Source organism: Crocodylus siamensis, chromosome 3 (assembly GCF_052110815.1).
Source record: "Crocodylus siamensis isolate JL-2025a chromosome 3, ASM5211081v1, whole genome shotgun sequence".
Classification (NCBI taxonomy): domain Eukaryota; kingdom Metazoa; phylum Chordata; order Crocodylia; family Crocodylidae; genus Crocodylus; species Crocodylus siamensis.
The window spans coordinates 157774057-157791350 of record NC_143397.1 but is presented as its reverse complement, the minus strand read 5'-3'; the positions used below and the strand labels follow the sequence as shown (position 1 = coordinate 157791350).

Genomic DNA, 17294 nt, shown 5'->3' with positions numbered 1-17294 from the left:
GGAGTCCCCCAATGCCTGCTGCTCCCTGCTGGCTAGTTTGTAACAGGCCAAACAGGCCACTAGAGTTTTCTCTTGTGGAGGCTGAACAGGTTCAGGTCCTCGCAGGGCCTGCCCTGCTGCCCCTTCATCATACGAGTGGCCCTCCTCTGGACCCTCTCCATGTTGTCCACATCCCTCTTGAAGTGCGGCACCCAGAACTGGATGCAGTACTTCAGCTGTGGCCTGACCAGTGCCGCACAGAGGGGGAGGATCACCTCCTTGGATCTGCTTGAGATGCATCTGTGGATGCATGGCAAGGTGTGGATGGCCTTCCTAACTGCATCCCCGTGCTGCTGGCCCATGTTCATCTTGGCATCAATGATGACTCCAAGATCCTTTTCTGCCTCGGCACTGATGAGAAGGGAGTTCCCTAGCCTGTAGGTGTGGTACTGGTTGTTCTTCCCTAGGTGCATCACCTTGCACTTGTCGGTGTTGAATCCCATCCTATTCTCATCTGCCCACCCCTGTAACCTGTCTAGGTCTGATTGCAGCCTATTCCTGTCTTCTGGCATACCTACATCCCCCCACATCTTAGTGTCATCAGCAAATTTGAACAGGGTGCTTTTTACCCCCTCGTCCAAGTCACTGATGAAGATGTTGAACAGTATGGGCCCGAGGACTGAGCCCTGCGGAACCCCACTGCCCACATCCCTCCAGCTCGAAAATGACCCGTGCACTACCACTCACAGGGTGCGACCCTCCAACCAGTTGGTGACCCATGTGTAGGTGTTGACACCAGAGTCCCCCAGTTTGTTAATGAGAACGGGGTGAGAGACAGTGTCAAAGGCCTTCCAAAAGTCCAGGAAGACTATGTCCACTGCTACCCCTGCATCTAAGGATTTGGTGACCTGGTCATAGAAGGCCACCAGGTTGGTCTGACAGAACCTGCCTCTAATGAGCCCGTGTTGGTTGCCCCTAAGCATAATCTCCCCTGCTGGCCCCTCGTGGACATGTGCCAAAATAATTCTCTCAAAAAGCTTTACCAGGATTGAGGTAAGACTAACTGGCCTATACTTTCCTGGGTCCTCCTTCCTCCCCTTTTTGAAGATGGGAACCACATTGACCCTCTTCCAGTCCTCTGGCACCACACCAGAGCACCACAAATGCTCGTAAAGCCGTGCCAGGGGTCCCACAATGACCTCAGCTAATTCCCTCAGTACTCTAGGATGGAGATCGTCCGGGCCAGCTAATCTGAATATATTCTGTCCCTCTAGAAGTTCCCTGACTAGATCTTTACTGATCCTTAGCCTAGGTGCACATCCCCTGGGGTCTGAGGGGGGCCCAGAGTGGGGGTGGCTGTTCCGGTCCCTGCTTAGGAAAATGGAGGCAAAGAAATCATTAAATATGTTAGCTTTGTTGTCTGGTGTGACAACCACATTTCCTAGCGTGTCCTGCAGGGGCCCCATGTTACCCGGTACCTTCTTTTTGCCCCCATGTATTTAAAAAAGGACTTCTTGTTGTCTTGATCCGGGAAGCTAGCCCTAGTTCCATCTCCGCCTTGGCCTTCCTGACTGCCCCCCTGCATCTCCGAGCAACTGCAGTATAATCCTCCCTGGTGATGGCTCCTCCCTTCCATTGGGTGTAAGCCTCCCTTTTAGCTAGGAGACACTCCTGGGTGCTTTTGGTGAGCCATGGGGGCTTTTGCGCCCTCCTGCTCCCTGTGATCTGTGTTGGGATTACCACCCTTTGGGCTTGGAGGGATCGTTTCCTTAAGGAGTGAACACTCTTCTTGGACACCTGGCTACCCTCCCCTCCGGGACCTCAGTGCTTCCCCGACTATTCTCCTTAGCTCATTGAAGTCCGCCCTCCTGAAATCTAGGTCTGCTGCCTTGCTGTAGGCCTTTGCCACCTTGCGCTGGATGGTGAATTCCAGCAAGCGATGATTGCTGTTGCCCAGGTGTTTGAGCACCTACAGCCCCCTCAACAGGTCCAACAAGGCATCTCCCCTGGTGGGGCTGCGTACCTCCTGGGTTAGATGGAGGTCTTGCATTCTGGGTAGGAACCTATGTGAACAGCCAGACCTGGCTGAATGCTCTTCCCAGCAGATGTCTGGTAAGTTCAGGTCACCCGTGATGACCACGTCTTTTGACCTAACTACCTCCGTGAGCTAACTTAAGAATTCCTGGTCTAGCTCTTCCCCTTGGTTGGGTGGTCTGTAGTAGACCCCCACCGTTGTGTCTTTCCCCTTGACTGCCTTGTATTCTAACCCAGAGCACTTCAGAGTGCCCCTCGTCTGATTCTTTGCTAATTGACAAGGATGTGTATTCTTCCTTAATGTAGAATGCCACGCTCCCACCTTTCCTCCCTGTCCTATCCCTCCTGTACAGCTTATAGCCCTTTTATATTCACCGTCCAGTCATGCGTTGGGTCCCACCAGATTTCAGTGAGTCCCACTATGTCTGGGTTGGTGTCAGCTAGCAGAAGGGTAAGTTTCTCTTGCTTGTTTCCCATACTGTGAGCGTTTGTGTAGAGGCATTTGAGGCTTCCTGAGCATGTGTGCACTGGCCCCCTACTTTCAGCATTACCCCGGCCCTTGTTGCTTACCTGCGTATATGTTCCGCTCGTCAGTCTAGGCTGGGCTGTACTTGTGGGTGTTGCTTGGTTTCGTAGTCCAAGGCTTCCTCCACCCTCGTCTTCCCCTTCCCACAATGATGAGGTTTTAAAGGCTCAGCAGTTGATTATACAAATACTAATTTTCTGTTTGCGTCAACTTTTTTGAAAAGTAGTTCTGTAATACATTATGGGATGGTAATCAGTTACATTGCTTTTTGACACGGTCTTTAAAATTCATTTAGAGGTGAGAGCTAAATTTAAAATGGAATCAGAATTAAACAAATAAATAAGCTTTTATAACTCCTGTAGTTCAACAGAGTTCAGGCTTTTTATTAGGGGTGTACCAATGAAGTTTTTATAGCTGATACAGATGGCCGATTATTAACCAGTCATATCGGCTGATACCGATTTGATAGTCAACATGCAGCCTGGCAGTGTGGAGAGCAGCATCCAGCCAGTAAGTCTATGGAGTGGGGGGAAAGGTCGTGGGCAAGTGAAGAGGTGTCGGGGAGCACATTGAGCCCCTTACAGTGAGGGAGGGAGTGGGGCTGGGGCAGGGGCAGGATCCAGGATGGGACAGGGATGGAGCCATGGGCAGCTTCTCTGGGGGTGGGAAAGAGGGACGGCTCCCCACCACTGCATGCACCTCCAAGGGAAGCATGGGAGGCATGTGTCCCTGGATTTGTGTGTGGGGTGAGGGCAGGTTGCTTGTTGTGGGCTCAGGGATGCACTGGTGTCTTCCTGGCATGGGGGCTGGGCTGGGGCTGTGCTTGGGCAGGCAGTGGTGGTGCTGGGAGAGGGATTGATGGGGGGGCTATGGACTACTAGAGTAGTCTGCCCTGTCTTGCCTGCCATAACTTGTTATAAATAAACTTGATGTACAGTACAGGAGACTGCCCATTTAATGCCCCAATGTCTAGAGCATTACACATGGCTCTGATCTTTCCTATACTGTGTTGCGTACCTCGCAGATGACATGCAAATTACTCTTAACTTCCCTGGCCCCATTGTTGGGCCTCACTCGGCCTCTGGGCCAAACTTGACATCAGGCCAAGTCTGGAGACTTACCTAAGCTACATGCGCCCCTTAGTAGGGCCTCAACTTATGCCCTCTCACTGGGACTCGCTCCCTGAATTGCTTTAGTGCATCCCTTCAGGTCACCGTTTGCAACCTTACTCTGCACCAACTACTGCATAATCCTACCAGTGTCCCATGTGGCCCTACTCTATGTGGCCTGTTCTGCTGTGCTCCCAACACCTCCTCCCCTATGCTGGGGCCCCAGGGTCTTACACCCCCACCAGCTCAGGTGCCTCTTCCTAGGTGTGCCTGGCCTCACTACCTGTTATCTCCCATAGGCTCAGGTGTCTGGAGATGCGCCTGGACCCATTGCTTGCTCTGTGACCCACTAAGTTGGGGGGGGCTGGGGTTATAAGGTGCCCCTACCTGCCTTTCACTGGGGAGGCAAGTGGCCTGGCATTTCTGGGGAACTACCCCACCATGGGTAGTCCCACCAGGCCATCGTTCCCCAGCAGGGTGTAGTTTTTGATCATACCCAGGGCCAGGAGCCTCCTGCCATCCCCATAGCTCCTGCCTTTACTTCCAAGGATGTTCCGAGCAGCAGCTCCGCCAGCTGGTCTTCTTCCAGCTGCCAGCAGCAGACTGCTGCTTCAGTCCTGAGGGCCTGGAACTAAAATGGAGGCTGCTCAGCCCCCCTCCTCCAATCCCAGGGCTCCTTGTGCAGTCATTGGACTGCCTCATTATTCTGGCATGCACCTGCTAGCTGCCCTGATGCCTGCTCTGGCCCTTAAAGTGGCATGCACCAAAGGTGCTCTGCCACAGAAATGAAATGGCTGTTTTTGTTAATATGTATGGCAAGGTTTAAATATACCTATTTCTTAGGAAATTAAGGCTTTATCATATCAGTTTCTCTTATGAGCAGATACCCCACTCAAACTGATAGCACATTTAGCAATAAAAATCAGGAATGCAACACTACTTTGTGTAATTAAGTGTGTAACCTTTATTTAACTATGTCATTTAATTGAGATGTTTTCAGATCCTAAGCTACTTCTGTGTACTTATCTGATTTATAACTTTATCCAAGCATTTCAGAATGCCTGTGCTTTTAAAAGTAAATATAAAATTCCTTTTTAAAATCTCCCAGAATCATGCTTTGAGAGGTAGTTGTGGTACTGTCCATATTGTTCTGTTAAGTTTATCTCTCTGCACAGTTGTGTTGAACACTCTGAAACAGGATGTGTTTTGGTGTAAGTTATAAATGTTATAGATAAGACTTATTATGCTTTATCCTGAACTAGAATAAATCTGTAGTTATAGTAGGGATTGTTACAGCAGGGATTTTGTGTTTCCACATTGATACCTATTGCATGCAGAAGTTGCACTGTTATAACTTTTAAAAATAAAGTTGAATAAACCTGTGCTTAAATGTTAGTTTGTCCATTTACTTTAAAAAAATTGTTATAGGAAAGTGTAGGTTATCTAAACAAATGTTAATGGTGGCTTCATGCCAGTTTCTTATTCTATTTTTGTTTCTATTCAGTACTGCATAGCTATTTACATTTTAATTATTTAGGTTTATCTAACTATGGGTGTGGAAGATTTTTGGATTTATATTCCATAAGATGTTTTTTAACCCAGATGTGTGAACTAGGTAAAAGTAAGGTGGCACAAATATAAATATACAAACTTTGCTGGCCTTCTCCCATGTACACACCAGTATGATTGACATGTCCAGTTTAAACTCTTTTTTATGAATAACCTTTTAAATGAAAATACTCTGAAATATTTTGAATGACTATGGGTGCATCTGCATGTGTGCTTTACTGTGGAGTTGACTAATTAGCTCCGGAGTAAAGTGTTACAGTCTAAAATATGTGCCTGTATTAGGGCATAGTATAGTATATTAATTAACTCCACCATAGAATAGTACTGTCAGGGACAGTACTAGCTTATGGCAGATTAATTTACTCTGCTGAAATGCATGTGTAGACTGACAGGGGCTGGCTAGGGTGCGGGGGTGCTACAGTGCAGGTGCTGGCTGTCACCCAGAGCCTAGGGTTGACCCCCTGGGCTCCCTGCCAGCTCAGAGCTGTTCTGCCATGGTTCAGAGTGCTGCGGTCCTGGGTGCATGTGCAGACCCTGCACCTGGGAGCAGCTGACTCCTATGTGAACTGTACCAAAGTTTATCATGTTGCGCTAATTGAATGTGTAGGTGCATATATTTACAAATGCATGACATTCGTCATCTTTCTTAACATACATCTTTCTTAACATAGAATCTGTGTTACAGCAAACTGTTTTCTTGTTATTTATATTCTACACAAAATGTGTCGGTGCTTTTTAAAACTTCCCACTTATGTCATGTTTGCCTACAACTTTATGTAGCAAAATATTTGCCTTTCCCTGTTACTTTTGGTGTAGGGTGTATAGATCTAATTTCTATTTTCTGTAAAGAAACAAAGGTGAATAGACTATTTTGATGGACCCAGTATTTACTAGAAGGGCTTGCCAGCTTTTGGTAGTCTGCTTAGATTTCCTTGGTCTATAACAGGGGTCCACATTGGTTTTTAGAATCAAGGCATCCTACAACCAAATTTTTTTAATGCAGTGGCACTCCTTCCTCAGCTTATCCGAGTGCTTCTCAGCTGGGTTCTGCTGCCAGGAAGGGCTGTTCCTTGCTGCAAAGCCAGGCCAGAATGGGCTTTGCCACATGCACGTGCTCTTCGTGTATTAGGGCTCTGATCAGCTTCAGGAGCTACCTTGTGCTGTGAGCTCTTTCTGGTATGACACCTTAAGTACACCTCCTGGAAACAGAAGCTTATGGCAGATTAAGGTGGGACAGTTCCATCTGTGCCTGTTTCCCAGAAGAGTGTGGTGGGGGAGTAGAGGAGTGGATCAGAAGGAGCTGCACAGCTCACTAGCTTCACTGCCTGCTTTAGGTTAATTAAAGAGCCCTAATGCAGGGAGAGCATGTGGGGCAGTTTTGCCTGCCCACTGCCCCTAATGGCACACCCAAGTAGGACCCTGTGGCTCCCTGGTTGAGAACCACTGGTCTATACAGGCCATGTCTACACGAGATGCTTACTGCACAGTAGCTCGTTACTACTGTGCAGTAGTGTCACAGGGCACAAACTGTGGGTAACACGCTACTGCGCATTAGTAACAAGCTAGTAAGCACTCACTGTCACCACAAAGCCATACAGGGATGCTACTGTGCAGTAAGCAGTGTTACTGCATAGTCATTTACTACTTAATGACTGCTCAGTAATGACTGCAGTCAGCATCTTGTGTAGAAGCAGCCACAGTCTCCCAAATTACTCTGGGAAGCAAATTGATGTATTTTTAAAGTTTGACTATTGCTGTTTCTTCTTTCATAATTCACTCCTTTCTTTCTCTACCCTATTTCACTTTGTCTGCTTAGCTTTCTACATCCTTTAATTTCAGAGGGTTCCTAACTAGCCTGACAGCTTGTCAAACTTTTGAGAATAGTATGGCATAACTTACTGTAGACTTGCAGCAGCAACAAACCTGTCCAAAAACATTTCTAGCTTTCTGCACAGCAGATTTTAATCAGGAGGTACTACTGGTACAGCACTTCTGTATAGGATCTCAGTAATACCATAATTCTTACACAGTTCCAAGTCAAGCTATGCTAGTTGTCCAAAAACAGTATTTCAATAGCCAAGTTGATGTATTCCATGAATGAATGTGAATATACTGATGTATGTCATCCCAAAAGTTGAAAGAAATCAGTATATATACTAAAATATTCCACACGTTTCAGTGTCTTCCTGAATGCATTGTTCTTTGTACAGCTGTATGAGACTTTGATAATATATTGTTACACGTCGGGGTGGGCAGTTATTTTGAGCAGAGGTCCGCTTACTGCGTTTTGGCATGCCATCGAGGGCTGCATGATAGTCAGCCCAGGGCAGATAAATATTAACTTTCGAAATTTTTTAGGGACCCTGCAGGCCAGATAGAATGGCCAGGCAGGCCTCATCTGGCCCCCAGGCCGCATTTTGCCACCCCTGTTGCACATATTGATGTCCATCTTTAAAGCAATGTACAACAGCTCTTATCTGCCTGTCTTCTAGGAGTAAATGTTATTACCTGATTTTTTTTTTTTTAAATTTTTTTTTTTTAATGAAATAACAGAGAGAAACTGAGTAGTTTGCTAGTGCATGCTGGTGCCGCACACAAAATCTGATGAAAAGTCCATTGACGTTTGTATGTCTTTCAACTGATTTCAGCATGCTTTGGACCAGGGCCATAATTCAGTAAATTACATTGCTTTGTCATGGACAAACTTTGTACCCTGGGACATATCAAAGTTGTCCTAGATATACTGGCATGCATGCATATATCTATATATCAATATTAGATCAATAATTTTAGATATGATCACGTTTATCTTTTATGTAGTCTATATCTTTTATACATGTGGTCAAACCTTTGAATATTAGAAATGCATGACTCTGTGTGTGTGTGTGTGTGTGTGTGTGTGTGTGTGTATATGCATGACAGTATATATATCTTGTGTGTGTGTGTGTGTGTGTGTGTGTATACATACACACACACACACATACTGTCATGCATTTCTAATATTCAAAGGTTTGACCATATATATAAAAGATATAGACTACATAAAAGATAAATGTGATCATATCTAAAATTATTGATCTAATAAATATTACTGTTATTATTTAGATTTATATTCCTCCAACAACAGAATCCCTAGTTGACAGCTTGCAATTTTAAAATTCCACCCCATCTACTGCTCCCTGCCTGTATCGAGTACCAGAATATCCACCAGGGAATTTCTGTAGTCACACGCTTAGAATATTCATAGTTGAAATAGAAAATATCTTTTCTTCTCAGCAGTCACAATTTTAAATGGATGAAAATGCAAAAGTTTCCAGGTAAAGCTAGACATTTGGGATGTTAAAAACGTATTCATGTTTTCTCTATATACAGAATTTTTGTGTGTTCAGCTTTAACATTAGCAGAAAAAGGTCAAGAGGACCATGGGGAGAAAACAGTGGAAGTCCCAGCATGTTTAAAACAATAATACAATTTTTCCAGGTCCTTTGTCTTGAGTTCTTTACAAATATATGTGCTTTTGCTTTTTAAGTCATCTATTTATTTGACAGTGAATGAACAGATTTTTTTTCACTAAAATGTCCCTAAATGAAAAGTTTTATGTATTTCAAAGAAAGTAGAAAACCCAGAAGGATCTACCACCTCCTTAGTTATCATATCAGTATTTTAGTATGCATATATAGCTTTTCCTCTTCTGTGATAGTTTTGTGTTTGTGTAGTTTTTCCTTAAATACTCTGTACTTTGCTAATTATGGAGAGGTCCCAAATTTATATTAATAAAACATTTATAACATGCATTGTTCTTTATAGTGTGTGTGTACACAACAATAAAAGCTTTATATATCTCCATAATTCCTATGTACATTCCCACAAAGCAAGTGAAAGTTCTAACTTACTATGGACTTTTAGAGGAAGACATTTTGATATTATTGCATTTTAAAAGAAAGGACGAGCCAAAAAGTTGGAGAAAATTTTTGTTTCATGGTGCGGGGTGCCCTAGGATGGCCGTGATGACCTAGGGCTCCATGACTGTCCCTGCTCCTCCCTGAGGGTGCCTTCTGATCTCACTTGCCATGTCTTGTTGGTTGAAATAATAAGTTGAGAGGCTGCCCATGAGTTTGTAGTCCCGGGTCTGCTGAACCCCACTAGATCCTGCTGATCCTGGATCCCTTGCCGGGTCTCACTCAAAGTCAGCATCTCTCAAGACCCACTAAGCCTTATGGGCTAGATGCCTAGCTCCAAAACCACCCCTTTACCACACCCTATGGCTCACAGGTTGTATTTAACCATCGTCTCTTTTGATGAGGCTGCATTCTAGCTCAGTCTTCCATTGTCACTGGGTCCTTCGCCCCTGTAGCAGTGCCCTCTGGTGCCGTGGTCTCTCCGTCTCCTGTAGCAGTGCCCTCACTGGCACTGGGCTTGCGTCAGCCCTAATGAGACCTCCTCCCCCACAAATAGCCTCATCCCAGTCCACCGGATGCAAACAGCAGTGTAAATACAAGGCCCTGGGCTATTACATAACAACAACTATAACATTGGAGGTCACACTCTGCCCCTTTAAGGAGGCATGCTGCTCCTCAACAATGTGTGCCTCCTAGCCCCAGACACTTCAGGAGCTCCTAGAGCCTGTTAGTCTTACCAGTGGCAGAATAGGTAACAAAAGCATCTTTGAGTAGCATTTATGCAAGAGCTCCTTCCCCATGGCTGCTGACAGAGAACTAACCCCCTGTGTCCAGGGCCCTGTTTTCTTCCGGTCAGCTGACTGGGTGCAGGTGTCAGCTAATACCCTGATAAACTTTAAAAATAAAGTTGATTATTATTTACTGGTGAGTAAATGTAGTTGTAGTACTCTCATTTAAAGTTATTGTACAAGAACATATGGCCTTTAGGTAAGGAGTGGCATGAAATTATGGTACGGTTTAGTCGCAATTCCTTATCAGCTCCTCACCTTTAGATGGAAAGAAGAGGGAAAATAACTTGTAGCCTTTTGCCTTGTGGCTTGCTTTTGCCAGTTCCGTCATCTTATCTCTGTTGGCTGGGGATGGAAGCCATGCTTCCACTTACAACTTTCGACAGAAGAAGAAGAAGAAAGGGGGTAGTACTAAGCAGTCAGGCAGTGTGGTCTGTCTTCCTCACCCAACATGTCTGGAGTAATGAGAGGGAGGGGTAACTAAACAATGGGGTAGTGGTGGGTGGGTCAGTTTCAGGGCTTGTGTATATAGGCCAATTGACCAACAGAATTGTTTTTTCTGATCGGTTTCCCCAAGGGAAGGAAGTATAAATATTCTGATTGTAAAATAAGAAAAACTGGCAGGGAAGCTGGGAGACAGACTTTTAAAGTTATTTCTTGAACTTTTTCTTTTATTTACAAAGTTCATGGAAAACTTTTAACAGAGTTATTTTGTTGGGGCTTTTTGTGAAACTGTCTTTTTATTTGTTTCCAGGAAATGGCTCTTGAAGTTAAATGAGGCTGGATAAAACACATAAATGAATCAAAGATTGCTCTACATGTGTTAGGGCTAAAAACACCAGAAGCATCACTGATCAGCCAGTCCTGGTAACTTGTCATAATGAAGAAAATTAGTCTCAAAACAATTCGCAAGTCCTTTAACTTAAATAAAAGCAAAGATGAAAGTGACTTTGTAGTGGTTCAGCAGCCGTCATTAAGCGAATTTGGAAAAGATGAGTCCTTGTTTGGAAGCTGTTATGGTAAAGATTTGGCTAGCTGTGAAGTCAACAGTGAAGATGAAAAAGGCAAAAATAGATCAAAAAGTGAAAGCTTAATGGGTACGTTAAAAAGGAGGCTTTCCGCGAAACAAAAGCAGAAAGGCAAAAGTAGCACACCATCTGTAAGCTCTGCTGATGACGACACCTTTTCTTCCTCATCTGCTCCAATAACCTTCAAAGATGTGAGAGCTCAAAGACCATTAAGATCCACATCCCTCCGTAACCACCATTATAGTCCAACTCCCTGGCCCCTACGGCCAACCAACTCAGAAGAAACTTGTATCAAAATGGAAGTGAAAGTTAAGGCTTTGGTCCACTCCTCTAATCCAAGCCCAGCACTGAATGGCGTTCGAAAGGACTTCCATGACTTACAGTCAGATAATGTGTTCCAAGAACAAAATAATGGATTAAAAAGTACAGAATCTCAGAATGGGGATTTACATCTTCACATTGACGAACATGTGCCTGTAGTTATTGGACTAATGCCTCAGGACTACATTCAGTATACTGTGCCTTTAGATGAGGGAATGTATCCTTTGGAAGGATCACGTAGTTACTGTCTGGATAGTTCCTCACCCATGGAAGTTTCTACTGTTTCTTCCCAAATGGGTGGGAACGCTTTTCATGAAGACGAGGGTCAAGTGGATCAAGATGTGGTTGTTGCTCCAGATATTTTTGTGGACCAGGCAGTGAATGGCTTGTTGATTGGTACCACAGGAGTCATGTTGCAAAGTCCAAGAGTTAACCACAATGATGTCCCTCCACTCTCACCTTTGCTACCTCCGATGCAGACTAATCAGATCCAAAGGAACTTCAATGGCCTGACTGGCACAGAAGTCCATGTAGCTGAAAGTATGCGCTGCCATTTGAATTTTGATCCTAACTCTGCCCCTGGAGTTGGAAGAGTGTATGACTCTGTACAAAATAGTGGTCCTATGGTTGTGACAAGTCTCACAGAAGAATTGAAAAAACTTGCAAAACAAGGATGGTACTGGGGCCCTATCACACGTTGGGAGGCAGAGGGAAAATTGGCAAATGTGCCTGATGGTTCATTTCTGGTTCGAGATAGTTCTGATGACCGTTATCTTTTAAGCCTGAGTTTCCGATCTCATGGTAAAACTCTTCATACTAGAATTGAACATTCAAATGGTAGGTTTAGCTTTTATGAACAACCAGATGTGGAGGGACATACTTCAATAGTTGATCTAATTGAACATTCGATCAGGGACTCTGAAAATGGCGCGTTTTGCTATTCAAGGTCTCGATTGCCTGGATCTGCAACTTACCCAGTGAGACTGACAAATCCAGTATCTCGATTTATGCAGGTGCGTTCCTTACAGTATCTGTGTCGTTTTGTTATACGTCAGTACACTCGAATAGACCTGATTCAGAAACTGCCTTTGCCAAACAAAATGAAGGATTATTTACAGGAGAAGCACTACTGAAAGCTTATGGGATATTTGCATCTTGCACTTTGGGAACAACAACAAAAATAAATAAAAAAGAGAGAGATTGAAATACAGTTTACAAACTTTCATAACTATCAAATTTTTTTGCTGCCATAACAATATTTCATTTTTGTGTGTAAAGAATAGTAATGCATTTGTTTTGGTTTTTTTCTTGTTTTGTTTTCAGTTTTTTTTTGGGGGGGGGGACAGTTTTTGTTCTTTTTTTTAAGAATGGTCTCAAGGTTTTTAGAAGTGTGAAATAACTATCTTTCATAAATGTGCAGATTAATCACAATGTGAATGATCAAATTCTCCTTATTTTTTCTTAAGTCCTTTGCTGCTATCCACTGTGATTTTTATGCATTGAAAGCACATTTCATGTGTATTCAACCATAAGTAAAAAATCAAATGAAACTTGTAAATGGAATTGTTTTTTTTTCCCCTTGAAATGGCCTATTTTATAAAGATAATTGTGGATAAACATACTACTATGCTAAATTATAGAATTTAGATATACATTTAAAATGATTTCCTGGCATCCTAACTAAAAATTTCTGTAGAAGTACCCCAGTTTAGAACTTATTAATTGATAGAGCTGTTTGATGGAACAGAGATACACACAGCCTGTCTTTGGAAAATACCTTTTGTCTAAGTAACATTATAATGTGTACACATTTCTGGTTATGAGGAGGTTGGCTTCATTTTCTTATAATGTTTTCTTATCCTTTTAAAAATGGCCTTTGAAAATAGTCTTTGAAAATAGGTACATAATACAAATGTGGAAATTGTAATACTTAGATAAACATTGAACATGAATCACTGATGGCATAATTAAAATAATTTCTAGAAATGGTCCTAATGATAAGAGCTATTAATTAATCTATGACATAGACATATGGTAAGACACCTAAAAGCCTCGCCTTCTCGAAGATAATTTCTTCTCTACGCCATACTTCAAAATGATAGTTTTTTTTAAACCTTTTTTTTATGGATTTCCACATTTGAGATTCAGTTGTACAGCTAATTTTATTTTGGTTGTGTTTTTATGGGAGAGGGGACTTAAAGTTTATACCCATCATTCACATCATTTTTAAAATCTTTCAGACTGAAGAAAATGGGCTGTGTTTTAATATGCCATCATTAAGTACTTCACTTACTAAAAGTTTCAGAAGCTGTCATGAAAAGTATGTTTTGATATATGGAATTTCAAATTTGTTGAGGAAATATTTCTGACATCTGATGGGATACTGGGATTCAGAGCCTATAGTTAATCTGACCTTCTTATAAAGACTTCTGTATTGGAAACATGGAGTCTAGATTGCAAATTTCTCTTTGTGCAATATTTATCCTTGGCGTTTTCCTGGTTTTTCTCTCTGGCTGTACTGCATTTGTGATTTCATTGTTAAAGGTGGCGATGGCTATTTTTTTTAAATGAATCAATACTATATTTTTAGCTTGTCACCTTCCCCATCAGCAGTTGGTATGAGTTGCTGTTCAATAAAAATCAACTTGGAAAAAGGTTGTTGCAGTTTTGATGATTTTTTTTTGATGAATTCTTACTGTAGCTAGCTTTTTTTTTGTCCCCTACAGTGAGTCCTTAGTATTGAATACAGTATTGCTGCACAGTGCTGCAATGGCACTAACTCATGGGTTGCCTGAATTGATGCACTAAATTTATATTTTTTTCATTTACTTTTTAGACAGCAAAAAAGAAAAATGAAAGGCTGGGGAAGCTTGTCTGTTGCTTGGAGGGAGGGAGAATAAGGATTTCTTCTTTTGTCCAATATTTTTTTTAATTTAATAAAATATTGCCATAAAAAATCCTGAACAAAGTATATATGTTTAATTTGTTTGCTCTGCCACCTGAGTTTATGAAAGCCTGAATCCTGATTATTCTCTACTGATTTTTTTCACCCCTGAATCAGGACTACAAACCTTATTAAAAAGGCACAATAATCTATAACATGGTACAGTGTTCTGATTTTACCCATGGGGAGGAAAAAGGAAATCATTTTTTACGGAATATGAAAAACCTATGTGTTAGGATGAAATCTCCAACACTTTTGTCGCTTTAAAAATTCTTTCCCCATGCAAACTAGACAGACTACATAATATAAAACCACTGGAATGCTTAGTACATTAGGACAAGGGTTAAATTTGCTCCAGCTTTTAACAAATTAAAGATACATTTACAGAATGCTGTGTGCAGAAGTATTTAATGGACCTTGTGCAAGAATTTTTTAAATAGTGAAATTGATATTCAGAATTCATTACTATGTTAAAATGTACATGAACTTGTGTGCTAAATTTCTTTCCCATTTCTTCATGTATTTTGTATGTTTACATATAAAAGTTGATTATTTCAGAAATACTCATTTGGCTTATTTCATCTAGTGGTTTTTAAATTACCTTCCTTGCCTTGTTGTGTTCTTTAATTCTGAACTTAATAGAAGGTCCAGTTCTTTTTGCCACTCTGCTTTCCATATAGTGTTGACTAAAAGGATCTTGTCAAGTAGTTTCCACCTACTTAGCATTTTTTTAATAAATCTGAAGATGATATTTTTTGAATTTGCTATACAGTAAAGGCAAATTTAAAAAAAAAAAATCTGCTCTTCTGAGAATCACAGAATACTTTTGTGTTACTGAAGCAGTCATCGAAGCAGCAGAAGAAGCACAAAAGAAAAGGCCCTGTTTTGAAAATGCCGGTAGAGATGCTTATAGTTGCCTGTTATAGATATTACTGTGACAATCATGGTAACATTATTTAGTTATAAAACAATTTTAAAAGTGCGTAGGAGCAACTGGAAGTAGGAAAAGTTGTGTTGGTTGTGCTTCATAAAAATGAAAGAACAAAATCTGTTTGCCAAATAGAAGACAAGAAAAATAATGGATAACTTTTCTTCCCTCTTAATAGAAGATCAGTAATAAAGAATAAAAACTACTTGACCATGTCCTTTTAAAGTAAATCAGTGCTTATTTTGCTCAGTACAACAGTCTGAGCATTTAAGAGGTGTGTACTTTTCACATATAAAGTGTTGTAAAATGTACTTGAAAACAAAAGTTTGAAATAAGACTGATTATTGATTTTGTGGTATTAATGGTAGATGTTATTGGTAACACTGGCTGGTGTGCCATTTGAGAAAATAAAAATCTACCTTGTATTTGGATGTTGTACATTAAATTAGCAAGGTTTTCTTTGAGTTGTAAAATTGTATTTCAGCCAAACAAATTGATTTATATTCTCTGATCCATTTGCAGTTAACCTGCTATTGACATTAATGAAAATATCTTTTTTTATCAAGGTGAATTTCCATCATCAGTAGGTTATGTAATACAATTATTAATTTAAAATGTTTTCAAATAAGTGCATTTCACATTTTGTTGAATTGAATACATTTCTAAATGAACTTTGACTGCTGGGCTAGGCAAAATATGGCAGTTTTATTACAATGCATTTCATATGATATGAATACAGGAACTGTAAATTAAATCATAATACCAGCAATATATAGGTTATAATTCCAGTAAGGAATAGTCCTCATCTATCTAACTTAAATTCTAAGCTAAACTCTGGGTACAATAGTGATTGCCAGTTTTTTAAAATACTTCTTAAAGTTCTGCAAAGAGTAAAACTTAAAGCATTCTTTATTAAAACATGAAATAGTTGATAGCTCATAACATGGCAAATATTATGGAATTTCCTGTATCTTGAAAGTTTTCCAAATGCTACATGCAGTTAATGAAAAAATATTACTGAATTTTGTATTGAGTATATGTTGGGTTAAAGAATTTTTATAGTGGTGATGGAATGCCATGAAATTAATATTTGCAATCCAGATTGCTGTAGTTTACATTTTTCTGTATGTTTCAAACCAGGTGTGCACTATTGTGCAAAAGCACACCACAGAATGAATTATCCAAAGTCCATTGATTTTAATATGTGTTTTGGTTTGTAAACAAAATTATAGTAATTTCTTGCACATTTTTGAAAAATAATTGTATAAGGATTTATGTATCTGCTTCTAGATACAGTGTGTAAATAAAAAATTCATTCACAAAAGAATCCATGCAGTACTTGTTGACTTAATGAAACCCTGAAATATTTGTTGACTTTTTTAGGGATTTTTTTCTCTTTCAATAGCTGACTATTTTTATATCTCATTGATTGATGTGATCAGACCATAGCGGCAATTTTTCCTGCTACTAATATTTTCTAATACATTATATCGCTAGGTATCATTTTTGCTTTCTGAGGCAACTGGGAAAGCTGCCAATACATAATTAAAATAGGGTGTTTAAAATATGTTGGTATTCTGCTTCTAATATTTTCTTCTGAAAAAGGTAAACAAGAACAAAGAAGTCTTAATTTAAAAAGTATTTGAAACTCATAGGTTTTATGTGTTTTCTTTTTATTAAAAGTGAGAGCTTATCATTTTCAGGCAAGTCATCAATTAACTTCAATGTAGCTGGAAAACAGAAGTAGAACTATACTGTATTTCACAGTGTATAAGTTGAGGTTTGAAGCCCAATTTTTAACTCTTATAATTCAACCAGGGCCGCAGCTGGGCAGGAGCATGGAGTGGGGGGCTGGGGCTGGCAGCAGTGCAAAGCCCATGCCTGGGAGGCAGTAGCAGCAAGGAGTTCAGCTAGGCAGGGTGTAGGTGTGAGGGAAGGTGGCATAGAGCTGGCAGGCAGTAGCAGTGGCAGCAGCACTGGCTGAAGCCCTGCCCCACTAGGCACCAGCACAAGTGCCTTGAGCACCCTGCCTGCTGCTACACCATGGGGGGGAATGCAAGTGTCCCCACATCCCCCCCCATCTTCCCTCACACCGCACAAACCCAACACACCCATACCCCGCCCCCACAACCCTCCACATATACGCAACCTCCCAACATACCCCATGCC

General features: G+C 41.3%; 1 protein-coding gene across 4 annotated transcripts in view; it reads left to right on the top strand.

Annotated features, from left to right (window-relative positions):
• Positions 1 to 16572, top strand: part of SOCS6 (suppressor of cytokine signaling 6) — a 44797-nt gene extending 28225 nt beyond the window's left edge. For all 4 annotated transcript variants that reach the window (XM_090039587.1, XM_090039585.1, XM_090039588.1 and 1 more), the window contains one exon: positions 10659 to 16572. In XM_090039587.1, coding sequence (XP_089895713.1) covers positions 10785 to 12386 — 1602 coding nt within the window. In that variant the 5' untranslated portion in view covers positions 10659 to 10784 and the 3' untranslated portion in view covers positions 12387 to 16572. The remainder of the gene's footprint in view (positions 1 to 10658) is intronic.
• The last annotated feature ends 722 nt before the right edge of the window (positions 16573 to 17294 follow it).